The sequence below is a fragment of the Tiliqua scincoides genome, chromosome 5 (genome assembly GCF_035046505.1).
Source record: "Tiliqua scincoides isolate rTilSci1 chromosome 5, rTilSci1.hap2, whole genome shotgun sequence".
Lineage (NCBI taxonomy): Eukaryota > Metazoa > Chordata > Lepidosauria > Squamata > Scincidae > Tiliqua > Tiliqua scincoides.
Genome location: NC_089825.1, coordinates 103,105,568 through 103,132,836, shown reverse-complemented (window position 1 = coordinate 103,132,836; position 27,269 = coordinate 103,105,568). Strand labels below are relative to the sequence as shown.

The 27,269-nt window shown below is 45.8% G+C and overlaps 1 protein-coding gene across 1 annotated transcript; it reads right to left on the bottom strand.

Moving 5' to 3' along the window:
* Positions 1-27,269, bottom strand: LOC136652746 (vomeronasal type-2 receptor 26-like). Its single transcript, XM_066629668.1, has 5 exons — positions 27,135-27,269; positions 26,256-26,354; positions 21,396-21,590; positions 18,949-18,970; positions 1-905 (listed from the first exon to the last, which is right to left on the bottom strand). The coding sequence occupies exons 1-5, from the start codon at positions 27,267-27,269 to the stop codon at positions 1-3; spliced, it is 1,356 nt and encodes a 451-aa protein (XP_066485765.1).

The window sequence follows — 27,269 nt, the reverse complement described above, 5'->3', positions numbered from 1 at the left end:
TTACAAACTGCTTTTTCCTCTTAATAATGCCTTGGTGTTGAGATCAGACCTTAGAATAATAGTATAGCATTTAGGGAAAAATATGCAAGCCAATAGCGCAGTGTTGGAGGCCAAGATGGCAAACTCTTCCACTATCACCACCATTTTCCCCTTCATGCTCAGATAAGCTGGAAAAAAGGAGATCCAAACACTGCAAAAGACCAGCATGCTGAAGCTGATGAACTTGGCTTCATTGAAAGCATCTGGTAATTTTCTGGCTAGGAAAGCAACAGTGAAGCAGATGGTGGCCAGAAAACCCATGTAGCCCAAGACACAGTAGAACATAATGGAGGACCCTTCACTACACCCCAGCATGATTTGCCCAATCTCTGAGTGCATGTCAACATCTGGGAATGGGGGAGAGGATGAGAGCCATGTCGTGCAGATACCCAATTGAATGAAGGAGCAGGACAGAACAATGGAATTGGCCACTTTCTGGCCTAGAAATTTCCTCATCCTGCTTCCTGGCTTGGAGGCCAAGAACACAAGGACCACCATGATTGTTTTTGCCAAGACACAAGAGACTGCCACTGAGAAAATGATGGCAAAGACTGGTTGTTGCAGAAGGCAGGTCATCCTTCTGGGTTTCCCAATGAATAGCAAGGAAGAAAGATAACAAAGCAGGATGGAGCCCAGAAGAACACAGGTGAGGTTCCGGTTGTTGGCTTTCACAATGGGAGTATTCCAGTTCTTGAGAAATGTTTGCATCACCAGTCCTGTGATTACAGCACAGGAAACAGCAATGAAAACCAAAGCCATTCCCATGGGCTCTTGGTAGGAAAGGAAAGATGCCACTTTGGGGATACACTCATCTTGATTCTTGTTTGGATACTGTTCTTCTGGGCATGGATCACAGTATGCTGCATCTGAAACAGGCAAATGTTCTGAAATTCTTGCAAAAATGTCACAATGAGTGCATATTTGAAAACATTCCCTGGCAATTGTAAGCATTCACTTACCTGTCTGATTAGAAATCATAGCTTCTGGGCATGATATACAGCCATAACAGCAGATTGGTTGCCCCTCTCCCACTCTCTTCCGGTGTCCAAGAGGACAGCTCTCAACACATCTGGAAGGAGGAGGTGTCTAACAATGAAAAAAAAAATGGTAGCACTAAGCACTAAGAATATGCGAAATTATAAATCTAATTCCCCAGTTCTGTCCCTCCCCCCCTTGCCAATGCAGCTGTGCAACAGGGACATGTACTGATCTTGCATAGGTGGCAGTGCTAGAAGTCTCCACCAGTTAGGGAATATTTTTTTCCCTTTACCCACAGGTAAGCCTCCACCCCCAGAGTGGATCTACTTGGGCATGCATCAGCAATTTCACTGGTGTAAGTCAAACTAAAGGTGGATAAAGACTTTAGAGGAGGATGGACTGTTATCAGCAGTGGAGTAGTTGATACCATCACCTTACTGCCCCTCTTCTGATGCCATCTCCTCTCTGTTCCTCCCCTTTCAAACCTCCCTCCTGCATCCCCTCCCCCTCCACTGACTTGCTGGTGCTGATGATTGTAACATATCTGCTGGCAGGCCATCACAGCTGTTGACATCTTGTGTCATCAGCCCATATCTGTGGAGTCCTATAGCGGAATATGTGGTGGTTGGGACCCTTCAGTAAATATTTCCCTTCCCTCTCCTCTCCAGTGGCCTCTCCACTGTGGCTACTCACTGTCAGTGAGAAAATAGAGAAAAATAAAGAACTAATAGGAAGCTCTGCACCCAAGGTTCAACACAGTGTCAGAGAGATGATGTGGCCATCCTGCGAATAAGTTGGGACACCCAGGCCTAATAGCAAACATTCAGAGATCAGTTACCTCTTATACCCAGAGATTGCATACATTTCCAAAGATATCTCAGTTTTGAATTTCAAGGTGTGTCTCAAAGGCTGTAAGACTTGGGAGAGGTAGCCTTGACCTCCTTCCAAAACTGATGTTTTCTCTTACTATTTTCTTTCTCAAACTTCTGTGCTACATGAAAACTTCAGGCAGGATGCAGTGACTATGGTATGCGTAGTACATCTGTTGAAGCTACTGTTGGTGATGCTGATGATCACACAACATTGTTCATGGGCATGGCAATCTACATAGTGTGAAATGACCTGTCACCACTGTGAAGTGGCCCAATTGAAAAGAGGTGCAAGGGAGACAAGAGAAGGCGGGAAGTTGATGCAGGACCAGACTCCTTGCAGTACGTGATTTTTCATGAATGTATTATGAGACAAGGGAGTTAAGCAGAAGACTTCAAGGATAGGGTGAAATTTTCTGATGTCAGAAGAACTATGAATTTCCAGAACATGTCAACTTATGTTCCCATAACTTCCTGTTTTCCATACCTGCTGTAATGCCCTATTCCATACAATTAAATCATCTGTTATGGTAAAAGCTTTGCTTGGGATAAACTTCCCAACCCTCCGGATAACATGGTGAGATCCATTGACTGAACGGAAGTGGTTGATGATATCAAACTCAATTAATGAATGCCTCTTCTCAAAACAGAATTCCTGTTCAGCTCCATTGTTAAAATGGATGTTTTTCAGGACAGAGAGAAGCTAGATTGAAAGAGAGAACAATAGACTATTTGTAATTGAATGGATAAGCTCAGTTTGCTTACTCAGTCTTGTGAAAACACTTTACTGTAACACTGGAGTGAAGTGTCCTGGCAAACCAAGAGTGCATAGGTCAGGAGACAGGAGTAAACAGAGAGGGAATGTGGAGTTTTATGGTCAGTAAGGCAGAGTTTTGTGAGAGAGAGAGAAGATGGAAAGATGCTCTTATGCAGCTCCGGAAGATATCCAATGAATCATGTTTCTGAGTGAGGGTGAGACAGTTTTCAGTCTGGCTCACTTTGGCTTAGAACTTCTTGAGCTATTTCCTGAAGTCAGAACATTAGGGGTGGGTATTCCAAGATGGTAGGCTGAGATCTCCCATTACTAGATGAGGCACGTACCTGTGGTGTAAACAGCCAAATTAAGGGCCCGGTCCTATGCAGAGCACTCCAGCTCAGCACTGGTGCGCACTGTTGCAAATATGCTGTAAATCACATTTGTAGCACTCAGTGCCGGTGGACCACCAGTGCTCCAACACTCGGCAGCTGCGCAGACTACCAGGCAGCAGAGAGGTAAGTGGGGGCGTGGGGGGAGGTGGGGAGGAGGGGTTCCAGGGTGGGGGAGGGAAGGCAGGAAGGTGGTGGGGCTGGAGGGAGGCAGGACCCAAGGAGCTTTGTTCCACTGTATCCTGAGCCACTGTTTTGGGCCACCGGCCTGACATGGAGGCTCTAAATTCTATGCCAAACTTTGGGTGACTCCAAAATTGAGTAGCCCTGTTGAGGAACTACTCGCCTTACTCAGGGAAAGGGGGCAAAATTCTCCTTCTACTGAGGAGCTGCCGGTGCTGTCTGAAGAGCATGCTGGATGCATCAGCGGCAGCAAAGTGAACGTGAACTGCTTTGGGCCTGAGGGCCAGATGGCACTGCACCAGTCCGTCATCCTACTTGAGACAGGGGGCCAGGAGGGGGTGGAGCCTGTGGTGGCTGAGTAGTTCTGTTTTTCTGACCTCCTGGAAAGCTCTTGGAAAGCACGCTATTTCTTCCCAAAATCACAGGTCTGATGAGATCCGAGGATCAGTAGTCAGGAGAGGCTGTGATCCCACAGATGATGTACTGTTTTGGTGAAGAAGGGTCCAGCCAGGGACTGTTTTTTTCTCCAAGGGAACCCAGCCAATGATTTTGTTGATGGAGAGGATTCAATGTTGAAATTAAGCCAAAGGCTCAAAGCAGGGAAGGAAGTTGAAAGAAGCAGGTGAGTGTTGTTCTGTTGTGTGTGTCTGGCATTAATTGATTAACTGACAGCCTGATGAAGCTTTTGCATGAGAGAAGGAGAAGGAGGGTCAAGCTTTCCCCCTCATGGAAGAAGAGGAAGGAGGGGGAGCCTTTCTCTGCTTATTTGCTCGTTGATGTGAGAAGAAACTTTGGAGGAGATCTGCCAAGCTTGTTAGGTAACTATGAGAGAATAACTCTAAATTTATAAATCTAAAATTTGTTGGATTACATATTAAGTGTCTTGGAAAACAGTTATTGTTGAGGAGTGTTCAGTTTCGTTTTCCTGTGGAGTGCCAGTGGAGAGTAGCTGGAGACCTGGATTTATTTATTTTTTTGCTTTGCAAAAGTGGTTGATTGTTTACATTCCTTTGATTATCTCCTGGAAAGGAATGTGGTTGACATAGAAACAAATAAAAATAACAGAAAAAAGATATAAACAACAGAAATAAGGACTTCAGGGACATCTAGTGGACCAAAAAAGACAGTACAAGGTCAAAAACAGGAATTGACAAGTGAAGTAAGAAGAAAGAAGATATAAGAAGGAAGTAAAAGGATGACAGGAAAAGGAGCGAAAGTTAGGAGCCCTCCTGCCCCAGAGTCCAGCTTGGGAAAACTAACACAAGAGGAACCGAAAAGGAAAGAATGGAAGCAGACAATACGAGACAATATAGAGAAATTAATGGCAATGGGACAGCAACATACAAATCAATATCTGCGGGTTCAAGCTAGTTTGGATGTGTTAACTACACAACTAAATGATCTTAGTGTGCAACTTAAAGATGTTATATTTGAATCACATGAGAAAAAACAAAGGATTATGGGAAAAGTACAGAAGATGGGAAAAAACAAGTAAATCGATATTTACAAATCCAAATTAGCCTGGAAATCTTAATTCAACAGACAAATGATACACAACAAACAGGAGAGGATCAACAAAAGAGCAAAGAAATGGAAGATAAATCCAAAACACTGGAGACAGGACAAAACAAACAATTGGAAGAGACAATGTTAATGGAGGTAGCTTGGAAGATAAAGACTCAAAAGTCACCAGACCAGAAAGGAGAAGAAATACTTTGACTAATTGATGCAGATGGGATTGATCAAGTGAAGGAAGAAGAAATACTTCAACCAACTGACATACATTGGAATGACCAAGTGAAGGAGATGACTCATCAAGATGTTGCTTGAGCAAGAAGAGCGATTACATTAAACCGTGATCTGTTAAGAGGAATTCATGTGAAATTTATTAGAAAAAAAGATGTAAAGTTAAAGTCTAGAGAAAAGAAGAGATTTGGCAGACCTGTGGATATTTAGGTTGGAGACAAAGGGAACAGATAAAAAGAAAGACAGTAATGTGTTAATTTTGTACGTTAGAAATTAAAAATTCTCAGATGTCAATGAGAAGTTATATAAGCTTTATAGGTGATATGTAATATGTATACTAATTTTAGTTAGCTTGATATCAATAGTTGCTATAATTTTAGAGGATAATTTTAATAAATTAGAATTAATTTTAGATGATATTATTTTGGATGTTTATGTATATGTTTATGTATTTAGTTATGAGAATATATTAATTTTGGATGTTATAGATCGAGAAATGAAATATGTAATTATCAGGATAATAAAAGTTGTTAGAATTTAGTATGTTAGAGGTTGGATTATGATATTAGTTCTGGTGAGAATTTCATATGCTAGATACTGGAAAGACACGAATATCCCAATGAAAGATGAATTAATAGAGAAAATAATGAATGTGGACAGATTTTTAGAGAGCTTGGATCAACAGTGAAACCGATATAGATTGAGTAATGAAAATTATTTTATGTTTGGTTGAAAATAAAGTCATAGAAGTATAACATAGGGTATTTAGATGAATGTATTATATATGTGATATTATATATAGCATGTTATGATAGATAAAAGATAAATGATATTAAGAGGCTAACGTAGAACAGGAATGGGAACACCACTGAAGGAATAGCTAGAAAATCTTGTACAAGAAGAACAGGATAAGATGATCAAACATTTAAGATCAAAAGATATGGAAGAAGAATGACTTCTGAGTAACAGGTCTCTTTTGGTACATTTTTATAGAGAGATAAGCCCTCCAGCTGGGAATGCAGATGGAGGGAGACTTGTCTGGTTCCCGCCTGCATGACGTGCTGAGCAGCTCTTGGTTGGGGGAGGGGGCAAGCCTGGGGCGTGTAGTTTAAATGCTGATCCCCATGCTTCCCCCAGCCTCTTTTTTCCTTGGAAGCACTGGAACCCACCCACCCGCCCTTTATACACAGACATCTAGCTGGTTGACTTTTGGGGCCAGGTAGGAATTTTCTGGCTTTTCCCCTGATTGGCCATGGGGTGAAGCTTTTTTTGCCTACCCCTGACTGTCCCCTTCGGGTTCTTGTGGGTCTTTCATCCAGGCTGGCTGTGCCTGGCAGGGTAGTGCGGGACGGGAGCAGAAGTAGGGAACCGGTGTCTACCTTCAGGCAACAGGCCGGGTTAAGGTTGAGCCCCAAGGCTACCCAGATTGGGGGCAGCCTGGCTTGACCCCGGAATGGAATTGGTATGCTCACCTTCCTGATTCCCCGGCTCAGGGTGGGCAGAACAATTCAGCTGGCTGGACCCCGTTTCCAGGGGTTGATGATGAAGAACCTGGGGGAGCCTTGGGCGAGCTCAGGTTCTGAGTCAAGCTGGTTCACCCAGAAGGAGGGCTCAGACAGGAACTGTCTCCTTCTAGATAGGAGCCCGCACTAAAGGGGGGTGGAGTATAGCCAGGACCCGTTGCTTTGCACCAATCTCTGCGCAGCCTTACATAAGAACATAAGAACAGCCCCACTGGATCAGGCCATAGGCCCATCTAGTCCAGCTTCCTGTATCTCACAGCGGCCCACCAAATGCCCCATGGAGCACACCAGATAAAAAGAGACCTCATCCTGGTGCCCTCCCCTACATCTGGCATTCTGAGTTAACCCATTCCTAAAATCAGGAGGTTGCGCATACACATCATGGCTTGTACCCCATAATGGATTTTTCCTCCAGAAACTCGTCCATTCCCCTTTTAAAGGCATCTAGGCTAGACGCCAGCACCACATCCTGTGGCAAGGAGTTCCACAGACCGACCACACGCTGAGTAAAGAAATATTTTCTTTTGTCTGTCCTAACCCGCCCAACACTCAATTTTAGTGGATGTCCCCTGGTTCTGGTATTATGTGAGAGTGTAAAGAGCATCTCCCTATCCACTCTGTCCATTCCCTGCATAATTTTGTATGTCTCAATCATGTCCCCCCTCAAGCGTCTCTTTTCTAGGCTGAAGAGGCCCAAACGCTGTAGCCTTTCCTCATAAGGAAGGTGCCCCAGCCCCGTAATCATCTTAGTCGCTCTCTTTTGCACCTTTTCCATTTCCACTATGTCTTTTTTGAGATGCGGCGACCAGTACTGGACACAGTACTCCAGGTGTGGCCTTACCATCGATTTGTACAACGGCATTATAATACTAGCTGTTTTGTTCTCAATACCCTTCCTAATGATCCCAAGCATAGAATTGGCCTTCTTCACTGCCGCCGCACATTGGGTCGACACTTTCATCGACCTGTCCACCACCACCCCAAGATCTCTCTCCTGATCTGTCACAGACAGCTCAGAACCCATCAGCCTATATCGAAAGTTTTGATTTTTTGCCCCAATGTGCATGACTTTACACTTACTGACATTGAAGCGCATCTGCCATTTTGCTGCCCATTCTGCCAGTCTGGAGAGATCCTTCTGGAGCTCCTCACAATCACTTCTGGTCTTCACCACTTGGAAAAGTTTGGTGTCGTCTGCAAACTTAGCCACTTCACTGCTCAACCCTGTCTCCAGGTCATTTATGAAGAGGTTGAAAAGCACCGGTCCCAGGACAGATCCTTGGGGCACACCACTTTTCACCTCTCTCCATTGTGAAAATTGCCCATTGACACCCACTCTCTGCTTCCTGGCCTCCAACCAGTTCTCAATCCACGAGAGGACCTGTCCTCTAATTCCCTGACTGTGGAGTTTTTTCAGTAGCCTTTGGTGAGGGACCGTGTCAAACGCCTTCTGAAAGTCCAGATATATAATGTCCATGGGTTCTCCCGCATCCACATGCCTGTTGACCTTTTCAAAGAATTCTATAAGGTTTGTGAGGCAAGACTTACCCTTACAGAAGCCATGCTGACTCTCCCTCAACAAGGCCTGTTCGTCTATGTGTTTTGAGATCCTATCTTTGATGAGGCATTCCACCATCTTACCCGGTATGGATGTTAGGCTGACCGGCCTATAGTTTCCCGGGTCCCCCCTCTTTCCCTTTTTAAAAATAGGCGTGACATTTGCTATCCTCCAATCTTCTGGCACCGTGGCCGTTTTGAGGGACAAGTTGCATACCTTAGTCAAGAGATCTGCAACTTCATTCTTCAATTCCTTAATAACCCTTGGGTGGATTCCATCAGGGCCCGGTGACTTATTGATCTTTAATTTATCAATGAGGTCTGAAACATCTTCTCTTTTAACCTCTATCTGACTTAACACCTCGGTCAGGAGGGGCCGTTCGGGCAGCGGTATCTGCCCGAGGTCTTCTGCCGTGAAGATAGATGCAAAGAACTCATTTAATTTCTCTGCCATCTCTAAGTCTCCTTTTATCTCCCCTTTCCCTCCCTCACCATCCAGAGGGCCAAACGCTTCTCTGGCGGGTTTCCTGCTTCTAACATATTTGAAGAAGCTTTTATTATTCCCCTTAATGTTGCCGGCCATGCATTCCTCATAGGCTCTCTTGGCCTCCCATATCACCTTCTTACATTTCTTTTGCCACAGTTTATGTTCCTTTTTATTCTCCTCATTAGGGCAAGACTTCCATTTACGGAAGGAAGCTTCCTTGCCCTTCACAGCCTCTCTAACTTGGCTGGTTAGCCATGTGGTCACCCTCCTGGATTTAGTGGAACCCTTCTTTCTTTGCGGTATACACCTCTGCTGGGCCTCTATTACTGTTGTTTTAAGCAGCCTCCATGCACTCTGGAGAGATTGGACTCTTTTTACCCTCCCTTTCAACCTCCTTCTAACCAGTCTCCTCATTTGAGGGAAGTCCGCCCGTCGGAAGTCAAGGGTTTTTGTGAGAGATTTGCCTGGTATTCTTCCCCCAACGTGCACGTCAAAACGGATCGCAGCATGATCACTGTTCCCCAATGGCTCAGTAACGTTTACATCTCTAACCAGGTCCTGCGTACCGCACAATATTAAATCCAGAGTCACCTGTCCTCTGGTGGGCTCCGTGACTAGCTGATCTAAGCCACAGTCATTTAGCACATCAAGAAATCCGGTTTCCTTATCGTGACCAGAACACAAATTGACTCAGTCAATATGAGGATAATTGAAGTCCCCCATGATTACAACCCTGTCCCTCCTTGTCACCTCCCTGATCTGTTTCCTCATTTCAAGGTCCCCATCAGATTTCTGGTCTGGAGGACGATAGCACGCCCCCAGTATTACATCGCTGCACAAGCCTGGTAATTTAACCCACAGAGATTCTACGGTGGAGTCGGACCCACCTTCAATCTCTACTTTGCTGGATTCTATCCCTTCCTTAACATAAAGGTCCACCCCACCTCCAACACGCCCCTGCCTGTTCCTCCTGTAGAGTTTATAGCCCGGGATTGTGGTATCCCACTGATTCTCCGCATTCCACCAGGTTTCCGTTATGCCCACTTTGTCAATATTTTCCCTTGTCACCAGACATTCCAGTTCTCCCACCTTTGCTCGTAGACTTAGGGCATTCGCATAAAAGCATTTATACACGGAATGCCCTAGCATGGCCTGCTTATTTGCTCCTTTGTCCCCGCATCCTCTCATTGTGCCAAACCGTCTATCACATCCCATCACCCTACCTTTCCCAATTTCTTCTCCTACCCTGCCTTTGTCTTGTTGTTCTCTAACCTCCCCATCCTCATCCCATAGGGATGAGGAGTCCCGAACCGGATGCCCCTCGGCTCCTGTCGGCCTTCCCCCAGGGATCAGTTTAAAAGCTGCTCTGCCACCTTTTTAATGTTATGCGCCAGCAGTCTGGTTCCATTCTGGTTCAAATGGAGCCCATCCCTCTTGTACAGGCCCCGCTTGTCCCAAAACGTTCCCCAGTGCCTAACGAATCTAAACCCCTCCTCCCTACACCACCGTCTCATCCACGCAATGAGACCCCTGATCTCCGCCTGCCTAGCTGGCCCTGCGCGTGGAATAAATCTTGGCCCTGTAATCATGGCCTTGTAATGGAATAAATCATGGCCCTGTTTCAACCTAGTCTTTTGTGTCAGGCATGTTTGTGGGGGATACCTGAGCAAAGCTCCCTGCTAAGGATGGTTCATCAATGGGTCAGAATCTGTACGCATTCACTAAATTGTATTGATGAGATGTTTTCACTGTAAACTGTAATATTTAAAGATCCTTATAAAATTCTTCACAGTTTATATCCAAACATAAAGCCAAGTTCCACTTACGCATCTGGATCCAGTCTTATTTTTAAATTTTATTTGCTAGTATTCTGCTAAAAGGTTTGCAAGCAATAATTCTACAAAGCACATTCATCCATACATAATGCTTGAGTTTTCATAAATAAATTTCTTTACAAGACTTTACCTGCCAGGGCTGAACGTTCCATATCTGAGATGTGCTTTTATGATGCCCCCTTTTCTCTCGGGACATATACGTGGCATGCAAAGCATTCGCAATCGCGTAGACTGCATTGTAGATGTTGAAGCCCTCCTCGGACATACCATTCTCATAAATTACCTCGAGTCTTCCCTCTTGTGTACAGTTTTCTTTTAGGAATTGGGTTTCATTGAGATCATAACAATGGCGTCTGTCATAAGAAGGGACATGGAGAAAATTCAAGAGTGACTTGCTAGGTGTAAAGTTATGAAGGAAGTCCTTGAAAGCTGGCACTGTTTTTTTGTGGATTGAGAAAGATAAGGCTCCATGGAAAATGTTTTGACTCAATATTTGTCCAGTGGGTAGGGCAGCAAATATCCATTCTGGTGGCACTATCCAAACTTTCCGGATGTACTCCTTTGTGTTTTTTTCAAAAATATCTAAGGCAAGTGCTATGAGAGCCTGAAACCATGTTTCCCCATGAAGAATAATCACATTGGCTTTGGTTAATAAAAGGGTTTCCCTTATCTTTTCAAATAAACCTAGGTTGTCCATGGTGTTCTGCGTCATTCGATCATGCCTCTTGACACTTTCCAAAAAGGCAACGCAAATGCTGTTTTCTTCAAACAAAGGCTGGATGTCCTTTACAAATCTCTCCTCCGCATCAATTGAAACAATGCCAACCCAAGTCCATGCAAAGTGCAAGAGAAGCTGGACAAGCCCCACGTAATATGTCATCTCCTTTGGTGCCATTTGGTACAAAGTAGGAAAATCATTTTGACCGCTCAACGTAGTGTCCGTCATCCCATAAGAGAGCTAATGGGAGGAGTTGATTAGAACTTTAGAAAAAAAAGAGTTTCTAAAATAATGTGACCAACTCTGAATGTCTAGCAATACTAAATCCAAATGGTTAACATCTTCATTATCAGTTCAGTATGACGAACAGCTCTTGGATTGTCTGCTACTGTACCCGGGTGTTTAAAGACCAGCTTTGTGGTGTCAGTGGTTTGAGTTCCAAGCTATTTCTTGGAAGTGTGTTTGCACTGGTGACATAAGGGGTCTTGTACTTTGGGTGCAGAGCTTCCTATTAGTTCTTTATTCTTCTCTATTTTTTCAAATGGCACCATAAGTCCTTTAGGAGGGCGGTGGTGTTGTGGCATCCTAGTTTATCAGCATGTGTGTGTGTGTGAATGAGTGTGAGAAAGAGAGAGAGATTGCGTGATGTTGTGGGGCCTCTCCCTATGGTGCTTGTTTGGGATGCCTTTTGCTATTGTTCGTACCTAGTGGCTGGCAGGAGGGTGTCATCCCCAGTGTTGGCTGCTTATTGGTCCTCCATCTACCTGCACCCCAGTTCGGTTCGCCATGTCGGCACCATTCTGGCTGCCAGCATTTGGGCTGGTTGGAGGTCTCCACAATCCTGCTCTCCTCTCAGGTCTGATTCGTCCCTAGTTCCATTCTCCTGAACCAAGAAATGCCCCCTCCCCAACTTCCCTGGGCCACCCAGCACAATGTGACCTGTGGTGGCCAGTGCTGCTCCAGTATACAGAGTTGGCAGGCCAGCGCAGGCCATTGTGAGAGCACAGCTGACTCACGGGTCATTGCGAATGGACCACATGGCATGTTTGTGACATTCTGAGCTGGGGCAGGGACAGCTGTGCCAGCTCAAGGGCCAGTTTGGACTGTGCAGCGAGTCACACTAAAGCAAAGTATGCATGAACATCAACAACAAAACCACATACCTGTGGGATCTTGTAGACGCTGGTGATTGTGGCCAGCTGGCTGGTGGTTTCTTCAGTGAGCCCTCCAATAACAGCCAATACATTCTTTTTCTTATCACACAAATAATTAGTTACATTCCTTTGCTTTGTGAACAAAAGCTTCAAGATGACCTCATATGTTCTCCGTGCATCATGGAGGATGTCAAAGATTTTAGATCTCAAGGTGTCATTTGGCAAGAGTCTCGGATTCTTATTGATCTCGTGGATCGCAAAGATGAAGGACAGGACTTGCTGTGCTGCTTTATTATTTGGGCTGTAATGAGATTGGTACTATGTTAGTGGAAATACTAGTGTGCATCAAATTTACCATGGCTGTTGAGCACCTCATTTCAGTGATGTGCGGTGATGTTCTGAAACAATGAGGCAACACACAAGTTTGCAGTCACCCACCACCTCAGGTCAAGCTCTCTGTGCCAGCCAGGCAATGCCCACAACCAGAGATGTGCACAGTCTCTCTGCCAACTGCCAATTCCCAGTAAAACACAGCACCTTTAATGCTCTCTCCCCTCTCCCTCCTCAGTCTGCACTCTGCACATGCTCTGTCTTACTCCTTTCTACGATTGATCTTACCTCTCTTTTCAAACTCTCTCTCTCCCTCTCTCTCTCTCTCACTCTCACTCTCACTCTCACTCTCACTCTCACTCTCACTCTCATTGTATCACCCACCACCTCAAGTTAGGCTGTCTGTGCCAGCCAGGCAATGCCCACCAAAGATCTAGCCAAGTCAGCCTCTCTCTCAGTGTCACCAGCAGAAGCTGGGCGACCACTGGGCTAGCACCGGTGGAAGTCTGGCAGTGAGCGCTGCAAACGTGCCTTACGGTGACTGTGCTCAGAGGCATGGAGCCGTGCCGCCAACCACAGGACTGGGATCTGAATGGGTTCATTCACTCAAACTCTCTGGCCCTTAGAACACTCTCCAGATGCAACCAGAGCACAGTTCCAGTCATGTTCGACCAAAGGGACAAGAGGCTGGCTGCGGGCCTGATTGAGGCTGGCTGCGGGGCCACATCTGGCCCCAGGCCAGGGTTTGGAGACCCATGTTTTAAACGGATAGAGCCCTCAATTCTGTTGGGAATCAGACAGATCATGAGCAGTACTGGACTTACCCCTTGCTGCACCTGGAACAAAGGTCTGCGATGCAGCCTCCCCCCCCCCCCCCGGACAATGCCACCCTCCATACTTACCTAGTGCAATGGAGCCTTGCACGACTCCAGGGCTGACTGGGGAAGCATTCTGAAGTTTCCCTGCCGTCTTAAACAGTTCTTCTGGGAAAGCCTCAGAAGGCTTCCCACACGGCCCTGGAGACAGGCAAGCTCAGAACCAGGGGCATTTACCCCATTTGCTCTGCCTCAGGTCCATGTGAGAAGGAGTCTAGTACTTAATTGAGACATCCATTGAATTAGCCATCCATTTCTTGAGTGGCAGCAACAACATGCTAGACAAAATACTAGTAGGGAGCTTAACTCAAGTGATCTAGTTCTTAGCTGAAGTAGGAAGAGCCATCTGTAATCCTGACCCTGAAGCAATTGGAAAGGGTCAGACTGCAACCATAGACTGCACTCTGCAGCAGATTTGAGACTGATTCACATCATACCCAGGCCAGGGCAGTCAGGCTACTGAGCAAACATCTGGATTCTTAACCACAAAGAAACATTGTGGACTCTGGGTCAGTGGGAGTGGGGGTGGACAGGAGAAAACAAAGTGGGAAGGAGGTTCAGGTGAAGAAAGAAAACCTCAGGAAACCTCCACACAACTCCACTGTTAGCTTTCCATCCCCGGCACTGTCCCATTCATCTTTGGACAACATCTAAGACCTCATTGCATCGTCTCCTGCCAATTTCTCTGGCCAGCTTAGTGAGAACTGTAGCAAAAAGTGACTCTTCATGACCTTCACCAATGCCAAACTGTAAAAAGTTAACCCTTTCTCACACAACACGGGGATGATCGATGAACATGTATGTAAATTCTACCCATTCAATTGCTTTTAGTAACTCAACATCTTCAGGCAAATGATTTTACTACTATGAAGCAACATAGAACTGACATCATGATCGGAGCCCTGTAACCTGGATATCCTGTAAAAGTGTGCATTTCTTTGTAATCTGATAGTATAGATAAGATTCCACCTATCAGTACTTGTGTCAGCATGTTTAAGTCAGGAACAGCAGCAACAGCAGCAACACAAACAGCAGCATAAACCCCACTGAACTCTTGCAAGCTGCAATCTTCCAGACGACAGCAGTCCTTACAGCAGTGGAACTAACATGATCCTAGAAGTTACCGCATTGAACTAGATTCTGAGCATCCAGAAATTCTGTTAAGTTTGTTTCTCTTTGGGGAACAGAAAATTGCCTGAGCCCTCATTCTCTGTAGAGCAATCCCTACTCTCAGCTTTGAGCAGCACTTTTGTGTATACAGAGAAGCAAGCTCAGACCATAACTGCTAATTATTTCTTTTTTAAAAAACTTCAACTTGTAATTTTCTGAACAGAAGAAAAGAAGGAAAAGAAGTCATCAACTGCAATTTTGATAATAATACAGCAGGCAAACGTCTTGCTTGGGGATACACTTTGGGGTAGTACTTTGGGTAGCACTAATTGGGGAAAAAATATTTGCAAGATGTCAGAAAATTTGCATCTGTCCTCCCTGTTTTAGCTAATGTTTGCTTCAAACTGCACTCCTGTGAGCAGATAGACATTCACTGAGTGTGCTGTTCCTAATTGTACTTCAATGGCATATGAGATGAATTGTGTGGCCCCACAGGGAGAGGCCCTGCTTTCCAGGATGGGAGACACCAAGGAGGAAGACCCAAGTGTGGGTGTTAGATGGCTCAGTCATTGATGATAATAGCCAGGCTGGACAGAGAACAAGGTTACCTATTTTGTGCTTGGTTGAGTTCAAGGCACTGCAGAAATCCTTCTAGATCTATCACCTTACTTGTGGCCTTCTAGATTAGGAGAACCTAGATTAGGAGGACATCTGTCTTACCCAGATTTCATTTCATCTAGGTGCCAACTGCTTCCAGGCAGTGCCACAGATCTGTGACAGCCCCCTTGTAAACAGGTGGAAAAGAGAGATTGAGCTGGGTGTCATCTGCATATTGGTTGCAGACACCCAAATCCCAAGGTGACCTCCCGTAGTGGCTTTAACATGTACACATCAAACAGCATGGGGGACAAGATAAATCACAGGTCATTGACCAGGGTGCTGAAGACATGTCCCGCGCCTCACCATCTGGATCCATAGTGAAAGGAAGGAGCAGAACCCCTGCAGAACCATGCCCTCAAGTCCAAACAGAGCCACCAGTCCAGACACCATGGTCAATGATATCAGAAGTCACTGAGTGGTCAAGTAGGACCAACAGTGCTGTGCTCCCTCTATACAGTCCTCAGAGCAGGTCATCCTTCAAGATTGGCCATTGGATTGGGCCATCAGTCTGGAGACAGGTGCCTGAATTAGTGTTCAATCCTTGATTGAACTTGGTCATGAAGTTGGTGGCTTGGAGAACTTCCTTTTGAAGTTTCTTTGTTTACTCCAGGAAGCTACCAGGATGTGGCTTTTGTCCACAGGTTGGAATGTGATGCACAAGCAAAGTGCACATGGAATTTTCCAAGAAGCAAAAGCAAGGCAAGAATTCTCTCAAGCTAGGCAGATGAGTGGAGGGTGATGCTAGTGTTTGACTGCTCAAAGTGACCAAAGTGTGGCTTTCCTCAAGGCCTGTGGTATATGAAGTCTTCGCCATTAGTCCGAATTAAGGGTCATTGCACAGAACTGGATCGTGCTCTCAGAGTTGACCATATACATATATAATCAAGTGTGCCATGCATCACACATCCAATCAGAAGCTATCAGGCCACAAAACTGCAAGACATTATGGAGATGCAACGGAGACTTTGGAATGAGTGCAAAGTGCCCCATGCAAAAGGCACTGAAATGCATCGTACAAGATGAAATATGCAAACATGTGCTACAGCAAACAGCAGCACACCCAACACAAACACCTCATTTGCCAGTATCCAAACACGTTAATAGACGTGCTTTTCAAAACATACACCTAACATGCACACACGAGGGGGAAAGCAAACATGTGCCCAGATTCTGTGTCAAAGCTACATGTGCCATCCATGGAAATTGGGGGTGAAAAGATGACTGTGGTCAAATTCAATTGGACTGAAATTTTTATTGACGTCTTCAGAAAACCAAGCAGGGGTCTTGATGGGGACACTCAAAAGTAGCATATTCCCTCTGACACTATGCAGGGGAAATCTAGTACTAGCAATCAGGCTTCATGGTGTGCGATGACGGCCAATGGTATGTTTGTGTTTGGTCTGCTGCTGCAGCGTTTGTTTGCACGTGAAATGCCACATCAGCTATGGTGCATTTTGGTGTGGTGCATCTCACAAGGGAGCAAAAATGAGCTCATTTGGTCCTGACTTCTGCTTTACTGCACAGGGCCATGCCATCTTCCACAACTAAACCACCACAATGAGGAATAGGCCCCTTTCCAAGTCACATTGCACTAGCCACTGGCATAGAGGGGGGCTGGGGCAGGGTTTGGAAAAGCCCTGGGCAGCATTAGGGAGAGGGTGGCGGCATGCCACCATCCAGTATTCCATGCCACCACCACCCCCATAAACCTCCTGTGTACCCTGTACTGAGGCCTCCAGAGCATCTCCCAACTGCTTCTGGTTTTTAACGAAAAATGGAAGTGATGTTTTAGGCCCTTAGAATGCCTTTGGAGGACTGGAAGGGCCCCCTCCCTCCGCCATCGGCTGCCTTCTAAGGACCTAAAATGTCACTTCCCATGTTCACCGAAAACTAGAAGTGCAGTTGGGAGGCCATCTGGAGGCATCCATGAGGGGCAACGGTGTTGGGATTTTTTCAACCCCATGTTTGTAGCAGTGACAGTCTCGGGGATCAACACCTGTGGTCCTGCCCCCTGCCAGCACAGGAGCCAGGATTGCAGCTGGCACTAGCCACCCTCTCAATATGGATTAATCATCACCTTATGAGTTTCTGTTGCTTCCAATTTCACCACCAGGGGGTAGACACCTCAAGTTGCTTGCTCTAGGTAGAAAGCTCCTTTCCCCTTTGTTTCTGTTTTTAAACATGCTAGCAATCAAATTCTACATTGAAGTGACCCCCAGTTCACCCTAGCTTTTTGTTTCTCCCCCCCCCCATGCTACATTCTCTCAGGTATTATTTGGGGAGTATATGGGCAATTGCATTAATGTTGCCTTCTTGAGCAAAGTACAAGCAAATACCTACAACACTGATCAGACATCCTTTGAAGATCAGAAAACAATTCTAACATTAGTAATTGTGATTCTTAGTGGCAAAGACTGATTTAACACATCATCATGTAATGGAGAATGTGTATCAAATTAAAAACAGGTTTTAAAAATGCTAGGTGGGAGAGTATACCCAAGAGGCACACCATGCTACAGCCTTAGTTCATTGCAACTTTACGTGTTGTTGTTTTTTTAATCCACGCTGGACTGGGTCCCTTGGTTTATTTCAAATATGGTTGAAACACTTGACCAATGTGTAAAATTACAGGCTTGTACTTTACATATTCTGCATCCACTGCTCCTTCACCATCCCCAGTTAAATCGTCTATCGTCCCAAGCATCATGGATGACAATATTCATCCATTTTTCTACCCCAAAGAAGAAGCAATTAGTCTTCTCCCTTCAGCTCTTTTATAGTTCATCTGTGACTACGCTGAGTGGTTAAACCAACTTTCCTACGTTGTACCAAATGGCACCAAAGGAAAGGACTTATTATGTGGGGCTGGTTCAACTTCTTTGCACTTCGCATGGACATGGGTTGGCATTGTTTTAAATGATGCAGAGGAGAGATTTGTATGGAACCTCCAACCACTGTTTGAGCATTACAGCGTTTGTGTGGAAATGGTCAATATGTATGGTGGAGTGAAGCATGATTTCATGAACAGCATAGGCTTATTGTGAAAGCTAAAGAAAACACTTTTATTAACTGGAGCGAATGTGATTATTCTCTAAGGGACAATCCTTTCACCTCTCCACCTTCAACAGAAAAAAATTTCAGAAAAATTGGTGGGGCTAATTTTTTGGGTATTCCACCTTTTACCAGTATTGCGTTAACATGTCTACGGTAGAATAAGGGTTAAGTAGAATTATTATGACCTTGAGAGAGGGCGTATTTTATGGCCATTATAGTGGTTCTCATAGTATACTGATTTTATATTTTAAATTAGAGTAGTCTTGTGAACAGCATTTTTACAGTACCATAATATGGGTTTTAAAGCTGTGTTGGCTTTGTATTGGTATTGATTTTATGCTGGTCTGTGACCATAAAAAAGATTTTGAGATTTGAGGCAAACATTTCCCACCTGCTCTAAAAGATTTCCTGGCTGTGAACTGGAAAAATATATTTATACGAACAAGTGTTCTTCTCCTTGTAGCTAATTACGAGGTTGGTTCAGAATGTGCTACTTTGAGCAGATGGGCTTTCTCCAAATGTAGTCAAAGAAATTCTGCTTGCAGGCTTTTGCTCTTTGGTAACTATAGTGAAGAAAATGGATTGAACCTTATTTCTCTATGGAGTAACACCTATTATCAGCTCTGAGCAGAACATTTGCTTCATAACAGGTGTGAGCTTGGCATTATCAGGCTTTATTTTTACCTGGGCATGTTGTGTTACTGAACTGAGAAGAAGAAGGGGAAAAAATGATCAACAGTGATTTCGATAATTACAGAGCAGGCAGACACTGGTATCACAAATTCCGTCTATGCAAGTGGGGGGGGGGGGGAATGTTAGCAAGAGTTCAGGGAATCTGCTTTGTCATCCTAATTACAGCTAATCAGAAAGTTTGATTCAGTTATACTAATGCCAGCCAAAAGCTTGGTCCCCTGCATCCATATGGAGGGCACAGAAAAATTCCCATCTGACCCCCATCTGCGGGTCAATATCACTGAGACAGTTGGACAATGATCTGATTCAGTATTAAGCAACTTCCTAGTTGCTTAATACTAGACTAGTAGAATTATTTATAGGCTAATTCATTAGTTGTAGGGAAAGAATATCTAGATAGCGATCCAATGATTTTTTTTTTTCCTTCAGGGCTCTGGATCTGAGAAGACCTTTGTGATGACTGCAGCAAAATGTTATGTGTCCCAAGAAGCAAAGGCAGGGGATGACTGAGAACAAACGAGGGTAAAGAATAAAAGGATAGAACCCTAAGACTACCTTCATAGTTTTCAGATTCCAAAAGTAAAAATAAAATAAAAACCAGTGAGAGAGAAAAAGATGAGGAGATCTGGAAAGCCCCTAAACTCTGACAAAACTATGTTGTTCTGTGGTGTTCTGACGCTCACAAATTGGTTATACTCCACAAAGAAACTTTCTGAATTAACAGGGGAACTGCTACGCACAATGGTCTTTACCATGTATGTCCAAAGTTAACGTCAGAAAGATACTGAGTGTTTTCTAATAAATGAGACTTGGGGGATTGGGTCCAATGGGAATGCAGAAGCAGACAAAGTTTTTTAAAAAGTCAAAACATCTTCTATTTAAAATCTTCCTCTAAAGGCAGAAGAGTCCCTCTTCTAATTTACACTGATATTAATCAAACAGACGTTTGTTAGAACATATTTCTCCTTTGCTTACTTGCTAATGAAACTGCAACATCAATTATTCCTTCATCTATTTCTAATTATTATGGCAATCCCTAGAAACATTTAATAAAAATTGTTCTGAGTAGAGCGGCTGATTCAAGAAGATTGTTGTCCAATTAAAATTAACATTTTAATCAGTTTTAAAGCATTTTTATCAAGTGTAATCACTGTCATAGAGGCGGTATACAGGTTGAGCCTCATTATTCGCTGGGTCCTGTTCCAAGCACTCACATGGATGGCAAAAAACACACTACAGCAAATAAATTTAAAAAACAAAGTTTCTTTGCTCAGGTGACTTAAGTAGGTGACTTGCCTACTGAGTTTGCTTTTGACCTTGCAACAGCTGGGCCCCATACCTTAAGGGGGAATGGCCCACTTCCTGTTCTTACTATGGGTCGCAACCCACCACTTTGGGAACCTATGGGGTATAGCATTTTATAGTTCTATAAACTCAATTTCATGTTACTTTGTGGTATTTTGTTTTTACCATTTTAGACGGCCCCTCCTCATATGTCCCATTGTGTTCAGAAGGGCTTACTCCCGGAAAAGCATGTATAGGATCGTCGCCTTAGGTTCAGTGAAAATGAATGTATAGCAGCTGCATACCTGGCCCCTGTGTCACCCAGAGGCACAGGACTGCAACATGTTGCTCCTCCAGAGGAGACTCACCCAGCCATACAGAGCCTCACGCAACACCCCTGGGTGCTCCAAAAGCCTTCTGAGGCCTTCAGAGTTCTGTTAAACAGTATTTGTGGGTTCTTTTTAGTGCCCAGGGACATAGCATGGAGCCTCCCGACCCGCAGAACAGCTCCAATGGGTGAGCGGAGAAGGTGACAGTGGTGCCGCCCCCACAGGCTCTACAGGCATGACTCCTGGGGCTCTTGCCTGCCTGACCACCCTAGCACCACCACTGATGTATAGAGATTAGAAATCCAATCCTAAGTCTATGCGCCAAGCATGTTCTTTTTAGTTGTATGAATAAGGCCAAAACCTATTTGTCTTCCGGGCATACTTATCCACTTAGCTACAGAAGCTCTCAGAATGGTAACCCCATCAGGGAACACATGCCAAAAATGTACCAAATCAAAGCTTTAAAAATGTGCATTGATTTGAGTGAACTGATATAGTTAAGCATCTAAAAGTTTGTAGAAGGTGATTCAATATTTTGCATTACAAAATATTCCAGTGACTTGTGAAATAGCGCACCACCGGCTTTTGCCCTGACCCCGCATGAGGCACAGGAGGGCCAGACTCTCAGCTGATTGGCTGGGGGCTAATTGGTGTGAGGCCACAAGCAGGCTGCTCGAAGGAGCCCGCGCAGTCAAGACCAGGCAGCGATCAGAGAAGGACCTCCTTCGCGATGCTCCCCAATGCAGGCCACGTTGCTGTGGCCCTGAGCCCGGCGGTATCGGCTGTCGGCACCTGCTTGCCCACCTGCCCTCTTTTGAGGCTTACCTGGGGCAGTGAGCGGCTGCTGGCAGTGGTGCCTAGGTTGGGGCTGGGCTGCCGGGGGGCTTTCCTTGCAGGGGCAGCGGTCCGGCTGCACCCCTCTTTGGCTGCATTAGTGCAGCTGGTGTTCCTGCGCCTCTGGTTGGGGTTGGTGTTTGTGGGGGCTGGTGCGAGGGTGGACCTGGGCTCCCCACTCACAGGCTGAGAGGCAGCCATGCACAGCTGCCGGCTGGGCTCAGCGGGATCTTCTGAGCGCTCGACCTCCCCCCCACCTCCCACGGGTGGTTTGGGTGGCCAGCACTGGGGCACCTAGCAGCTCTGCTTGGGCAGGTCCGTGCCTGAGCCTGCCCTTTGCCCTCACGGTTGGGTGGGGTGGCTACACGGAATGGGCCGCCTGCTTGGTTTGCAGGCACCCCATGGGAGCGCTGTCCAGGCACGTGTGTGGCTGTGGCTAGTGCCTGCCTGGGTTGGGGTCGCTGGAGTGTGCTGCCTGGGCTCCTTGCTGGCTGCCTGTTGCACCTGCCAGTAAGGGTACCAGGCGCTTTCATCCCTGCTTGCCCTCCTGCCTGTGATTGGGGCTTGCAGGTGGTGCTGGGCAGTTCATCTCCCCCGTGCATAGTGCAGATGCACGGTTTTGTGTATCTTGCCTCCTTCATTTAGCTGGGAGGCCTGGTGGCTGTGTGGTGTTGATGCTTAGCCATAAATGAAGCTAAGCATGGTTAGCTGTGGACTTGGCTTGGATGGGAGACCTAGATTTGGCGCCTTCACATTAGAAAAAAGTTGAATAAATAAAGGAGGGATAAGAATTTAATTTTTTAGAACATAAGAACAGCCCCACTAGATTAAGCCATAAGCCCATCTAGTCCAGCTTCCTGTATCTCACAGTGGCCCACCAAATGCCCCAGGGAGCACACCAGATAACAAGAGACCTCATTCTGGTGCCCTCCCTTGCATCTGGCATTCTGACATAGCCCATTTCTAAAATCAGGAGGTTGTACATGCACATCATGGCTTGTAACCCGTAATGGATTTTTCCTCCAGAAAATTGTCCAATCCCCTTTTAAAGGCATCCAGGCCAGACGCCATCACCACATCCTGTGGCAAGGAGTTCCACAGACTGACCACATGCTGACTAAAGAAATATTCCCTTTTGTCTGTTCTAACTCTCCCAACACTCAATTTTTGTGGATGTCCCCTGGTTCTGGTGTTATGTGAGAGTGTAAAGAGCATCTCTCTATCCACTCTGTCCATCCCTTGCATAATTTTGTATGTCTCAGTCATGTCCCCCCTGAGGTGCCTCTTTTCTAGGCTGAAGAGGCCCAAACACCGTAGCCTTTCCTCATAAGGAAGGTGCCCCAGCCCAGTAATAATCTTGGTCGCTCTCTTTTGCACCTTTTCCATTTCCACTATGTCTTTTTTGAGATGTGGCGACCAGAACTGGACACAATACTCCAGGTGTGGCCTTACCATAGATTTGTACAACGGCATTATAATATTTGCCATTTTGTTCTCAATACCTTTTCTAATGAACCCAAGCATAGAATTGGCCTTCTTTACTGCTGCCACACATTGAGTCGACACTTTCATCGAGCTGTCCACCACCACCCCAAGATCTCTCTCCTGATCTGTCACAGACAGCTCAGAACCCATCAGCCTATATGTGAAGTTTTGATTTTTTGCCCCAATGTGCATGACTTTACACTTACTGACATTGAAGCGCATCTGCCATTTTGCTGCCCATTCTGCCAGTCTGGAGAGATCCTTCTGGAGCTCTTCACGATCACTTCTCACTTCACAATCACAATCAAAAGCACAATGACAATCACTTCACCGCTCGGAAAAGTTTGGTGTCATCTGCAAACTTAGCCACCTCACTGCTCAACGCTGTCTCCAGGTCATTTATGAAGAGCTTGAAAAGCACCAGTCCCAGGGCAGATCCTTGGGGCACACCACTTTTCACTTCTCTCCATTGTGAAAATTGCCCATTGACACCCACTCTCTGTTTCCTGGCCTTCAACCAGTTCTCAATCCATGAGAGGACCTGTCCTCTAATTCCCTGACTGTGGAGTTTTTTCAGTAGCCTTTGGTGAGGGACCGTTTCGAACGCCTACTGAAAATCCAGATATATAATGTCTACAGGTTCTCCCGCATCCACATGCCTGTTGACCTTTTCAAAGAATTCTATAAGGTTCGTGAGGCAAAACTTACCCTTACAGAAGTCATGCTGATTCTCCCTCAGCAAAGCCTGTTCGTCTATGTGTTTTGAGACGTTATGTCTATCTTTGAAGAGGCATTCCACCATCTTACCCGGTATAGATGTTAGGCTGACAGGCCTATAGTTTCCCGGGTCCCCCCTCTTTCCCTTTTTAAAGATAGGCATGACATTTGCTATCCTCCAATCTTCTGGCACCATGGCCATTTTGAGGGACAAGATACATATCTTAGTCAAGAGATCAGCAACTTCATTTTTCAATTCCTTAATAACTCTTGGGTGGATGCCATCAGGTGACTTATTGATCTTTAATTTATCAATGAGATCTGAAACAGCTTGTCTTTTAACCTCTATCTGACTTAATTCCTCAATCAGGAGGGACCGTTCGGGCAGCGGTATCTGCCTGAGGTCTTCTGCCGTGAAGACAGGTGCAAAGAACTCATTTAATTTCTCTGCCATCTCTAAGTCTCCTTTAATCTCCCCTTTCCCCCCCTCACCATCCAGAGGGCCAATCGCTTCTCTGGCAGGTTTCCTGCTTCTAACATATTTGAAGAAGCTTTTATTATTCCCCTTAATGTTGCAGGCCATGAGTTCCTCTTAGGCTCTCTTGGCCTCCCGTATCACCTTCTTACATTTCTTTTGCCACAGTTTATGTTCCTCTTTATTCTCCTCATTAGGGCAAGACTTCCATTTACAGAAGGAAGCTTCCTTGCCCTTTACAGCCTCTCTAACTTTGCTGGTTAGCCATGCGGGCACCCCCCAGGATTTAGTGGAACCCTTCCTTCTTTGTGGTATACACCTCTGCTGGGCCTCTATTACCTTCTTAATAAATAGGGAACTTGTGATTAAAAATAAATAATTGAAAAAGTGAAATTAGAGATAGGAACAGGTGGAAGGAGAACATTAGAGTACTTTAATTGCAAGTATTGTAGGCGTGATAGGTTAGTTAGCAGTGGCCCGCCCCAGTTGTTCAATCATAAGTATGCCTAAGAGAAACAAGAATTCCGGGGGAAAGGACCCAAAGCACCCCCCCAATCCCGCACCAGCTTCTTCCTCAGATGAGGAAGATAATGCAGCTGAGCTGTGAGCCCTGGTTGTGTTGGGGGAGGTGCTCGAGAAGGAGAAAGCAATGCATGAGGCTGGTCTGGGAGACGGTGGCAGCACATCAGGTGCTCCCCCCGTCGGAGGTCTACCAGAAAGGGGCATGGTGCAAAGCTCATGCAAATCCTCTCTTCCAGATCCACCACTTTGGAGAAACCTATTGAGGTTCCCAGTGCCCATGCCTTTAACGGGTGAGAGTGGGCAGATGGATAGCTCAGCCTGGGCTGGAGTATGGGATGAGCAAGAAGGAGTTAATGCCCCAGTGATGGCACCTTCAGCTCCGACACCCTATTGGCCAGCTTGGGGTTATTCTCAGGTGCCACAAGCCCCCCCTTTCCCTATTCTCCAGGAATATGGCAGCAACCTGGGATCTCCTCAGGTGAGCCAGCAGCCCAGGTGGGGCAGAACGTAGCTGCTGCTCTTCCATTTACGGGGGTTTCCACGGTCTCCGGTGTCCCTTATGGCCTCGCCCCTTATGCCAATGTCCCATATGGGGTTTTTTCTCAGGGAGCCATGGAAGCGTCAGGTCAGCGTCTGCAAGTGGCTTATGGCGATGTGACCCTGCTTTTTGGTGGTCGCCTCGCCTTGGCAGTTAAAGAAAAAATTTGGTGGGGCGAGTTTGTTGATGTGTTTAGTTTATTGCACAAGGAACCTGAGTCAGCCTTGGAGGTGGGTGACCTAGCGCCTGACCCCAAGTGGTACAAAGGTGGAAAATTGATAAAAATTGGAATAATTGGTTGAATGGATTCAATATTTATTCTGCAGTAGTTATCCAAATGCAGCCAGCGTGGGCGATTGCGCTTTCTAAGTACCTGGATATTATTCACAGGGCTTTCCATGAATATGTGGGTGTGGCCTGGCTTGCGTATGATAAGCATTTTCGTTTGCATGCTTCACATGACCCTGCCCTTGACTGGCGGGTTCCACAGTGGGAATTGTCGGTCCAAATTATCCTGCCGGCTCCGTCCAATTTAGGCGATCGATCCGAGGCTGCCCATGGAGTGGATATGATCCAATGCTCAACATTGCTGCCAGATCTACCCCCTTCTGCAGCTTTCGTACCCCCCATTCCAGGTTGGCCATTATCAGAGATCGCACAGGTGTATTTAATTTGATGTTATGTAACCTGGCTTATGTGCCAGCTTGAAGATAGCCTAAAAGGCTGAAAAGCCCAACATGGAGGTTCTCAAGTCTGTGCCAGGAAAATAACAAGCATATACTTGGGAAGCCCCATTGTGGGGACTGTGTCCAGTTGTGTTCCTTCCATAGAGCTCCCTGGGGCAAATGCCCCAAACACCGGCCACTAGGACCCCCTGAAAGCCTCTCTGAGGCTCCTGACGGGGGCGGAAACTGTGCTTCTGGTTTCCTGTTAGCACATTTTAACACACCCCGGAACCTCACAGAGGTTTCTCCAGTGTGGGAGGTCTGACCCATTGCCATGCAGGGTTTGGCATTACACCTCGGATGTTAAAAAGATTGAACTGGCTAGGAAGAAGGTAAATTTGTATGTGAGGCGGGCGGTACTCCTTCAGGGAGGTGGCATCATTTCTCACCCAGGAATCAGCTATGATGTGCCCCAATTGTTCAGAAGCGATGGAGTACACCTCTCGGTGTTGGGCAATGATGTTTTTCTTCTTGGTTTGCAACAGAGCCTGCGGAAATTTATTTCCGTGTGGGGTGGTGGGGCCAATCGTTAGGCTGACATCCCGGGTGGCAGATATCGTGTAGGCTTTGGGTAGATAATGTCACCTTGGAGTACACCACATGGTGGCAATGGCCGGATGGACATATAACTTAGGCCGGGTGGTCATGCTGGCATTCCCGGCTGGGTGACGCAGTCTGGATGAACCTCAGCCTGGTGGCAAAGTCACACTGCATGTTCACTCTGGTGGCCTGAGCTAGCCTGCCATCTTAGCCCTTCAGGGTGACAATGAAGGGGGTGAAAGGCTTGAACGGATGCTGCCCAGAGTCTGGTGTGGTGGCCGAAATCATTATAGGGGAGAGTAGACGGGCAGCTCCATTTCCCCCATGCAGAACCCGCATGACTTATTTGTTAGGCCCTGATGCAATCTGAAGTATGTTTAAAGTGGCCCTTTGTACCATATGCCCTAGCCTGTGTCTTCATTGGGGGGAGCAAAGCTCCCTGCTAAGGATGGTTCATCAATGGGTCAGAATCTGTACGCATTCACTAAATTGTATTGATGAGATGTTTTCGCTGTAAAGTGTAATATTTAAAGATCCTCATAAATTTCTTCACGGTTTATATCCAAACTTAAAGCCAAGTTCCACTTACGCATCTGGATCCAGTCTTATTTTTAAATTTTATTTGCTAGTTTTCTACTCAAAGGTTTGCAAGCAATAATTCTGCAAAGCACATTGATATATACATAATGCTTGAGTTTCCATAAATAAATTTCTTATCATGACTTTACCTGCCAGGGTTGAACGTTCCAGTTCTGAGATGTGCTTTTATGACGCCTCCCTTTCTCTCGGGACATGTACATGGCATGCAAAGCATTCACAATCGCGTAGACTGCATTGTAGATGTTGAAGCTCTCCTCGGACAT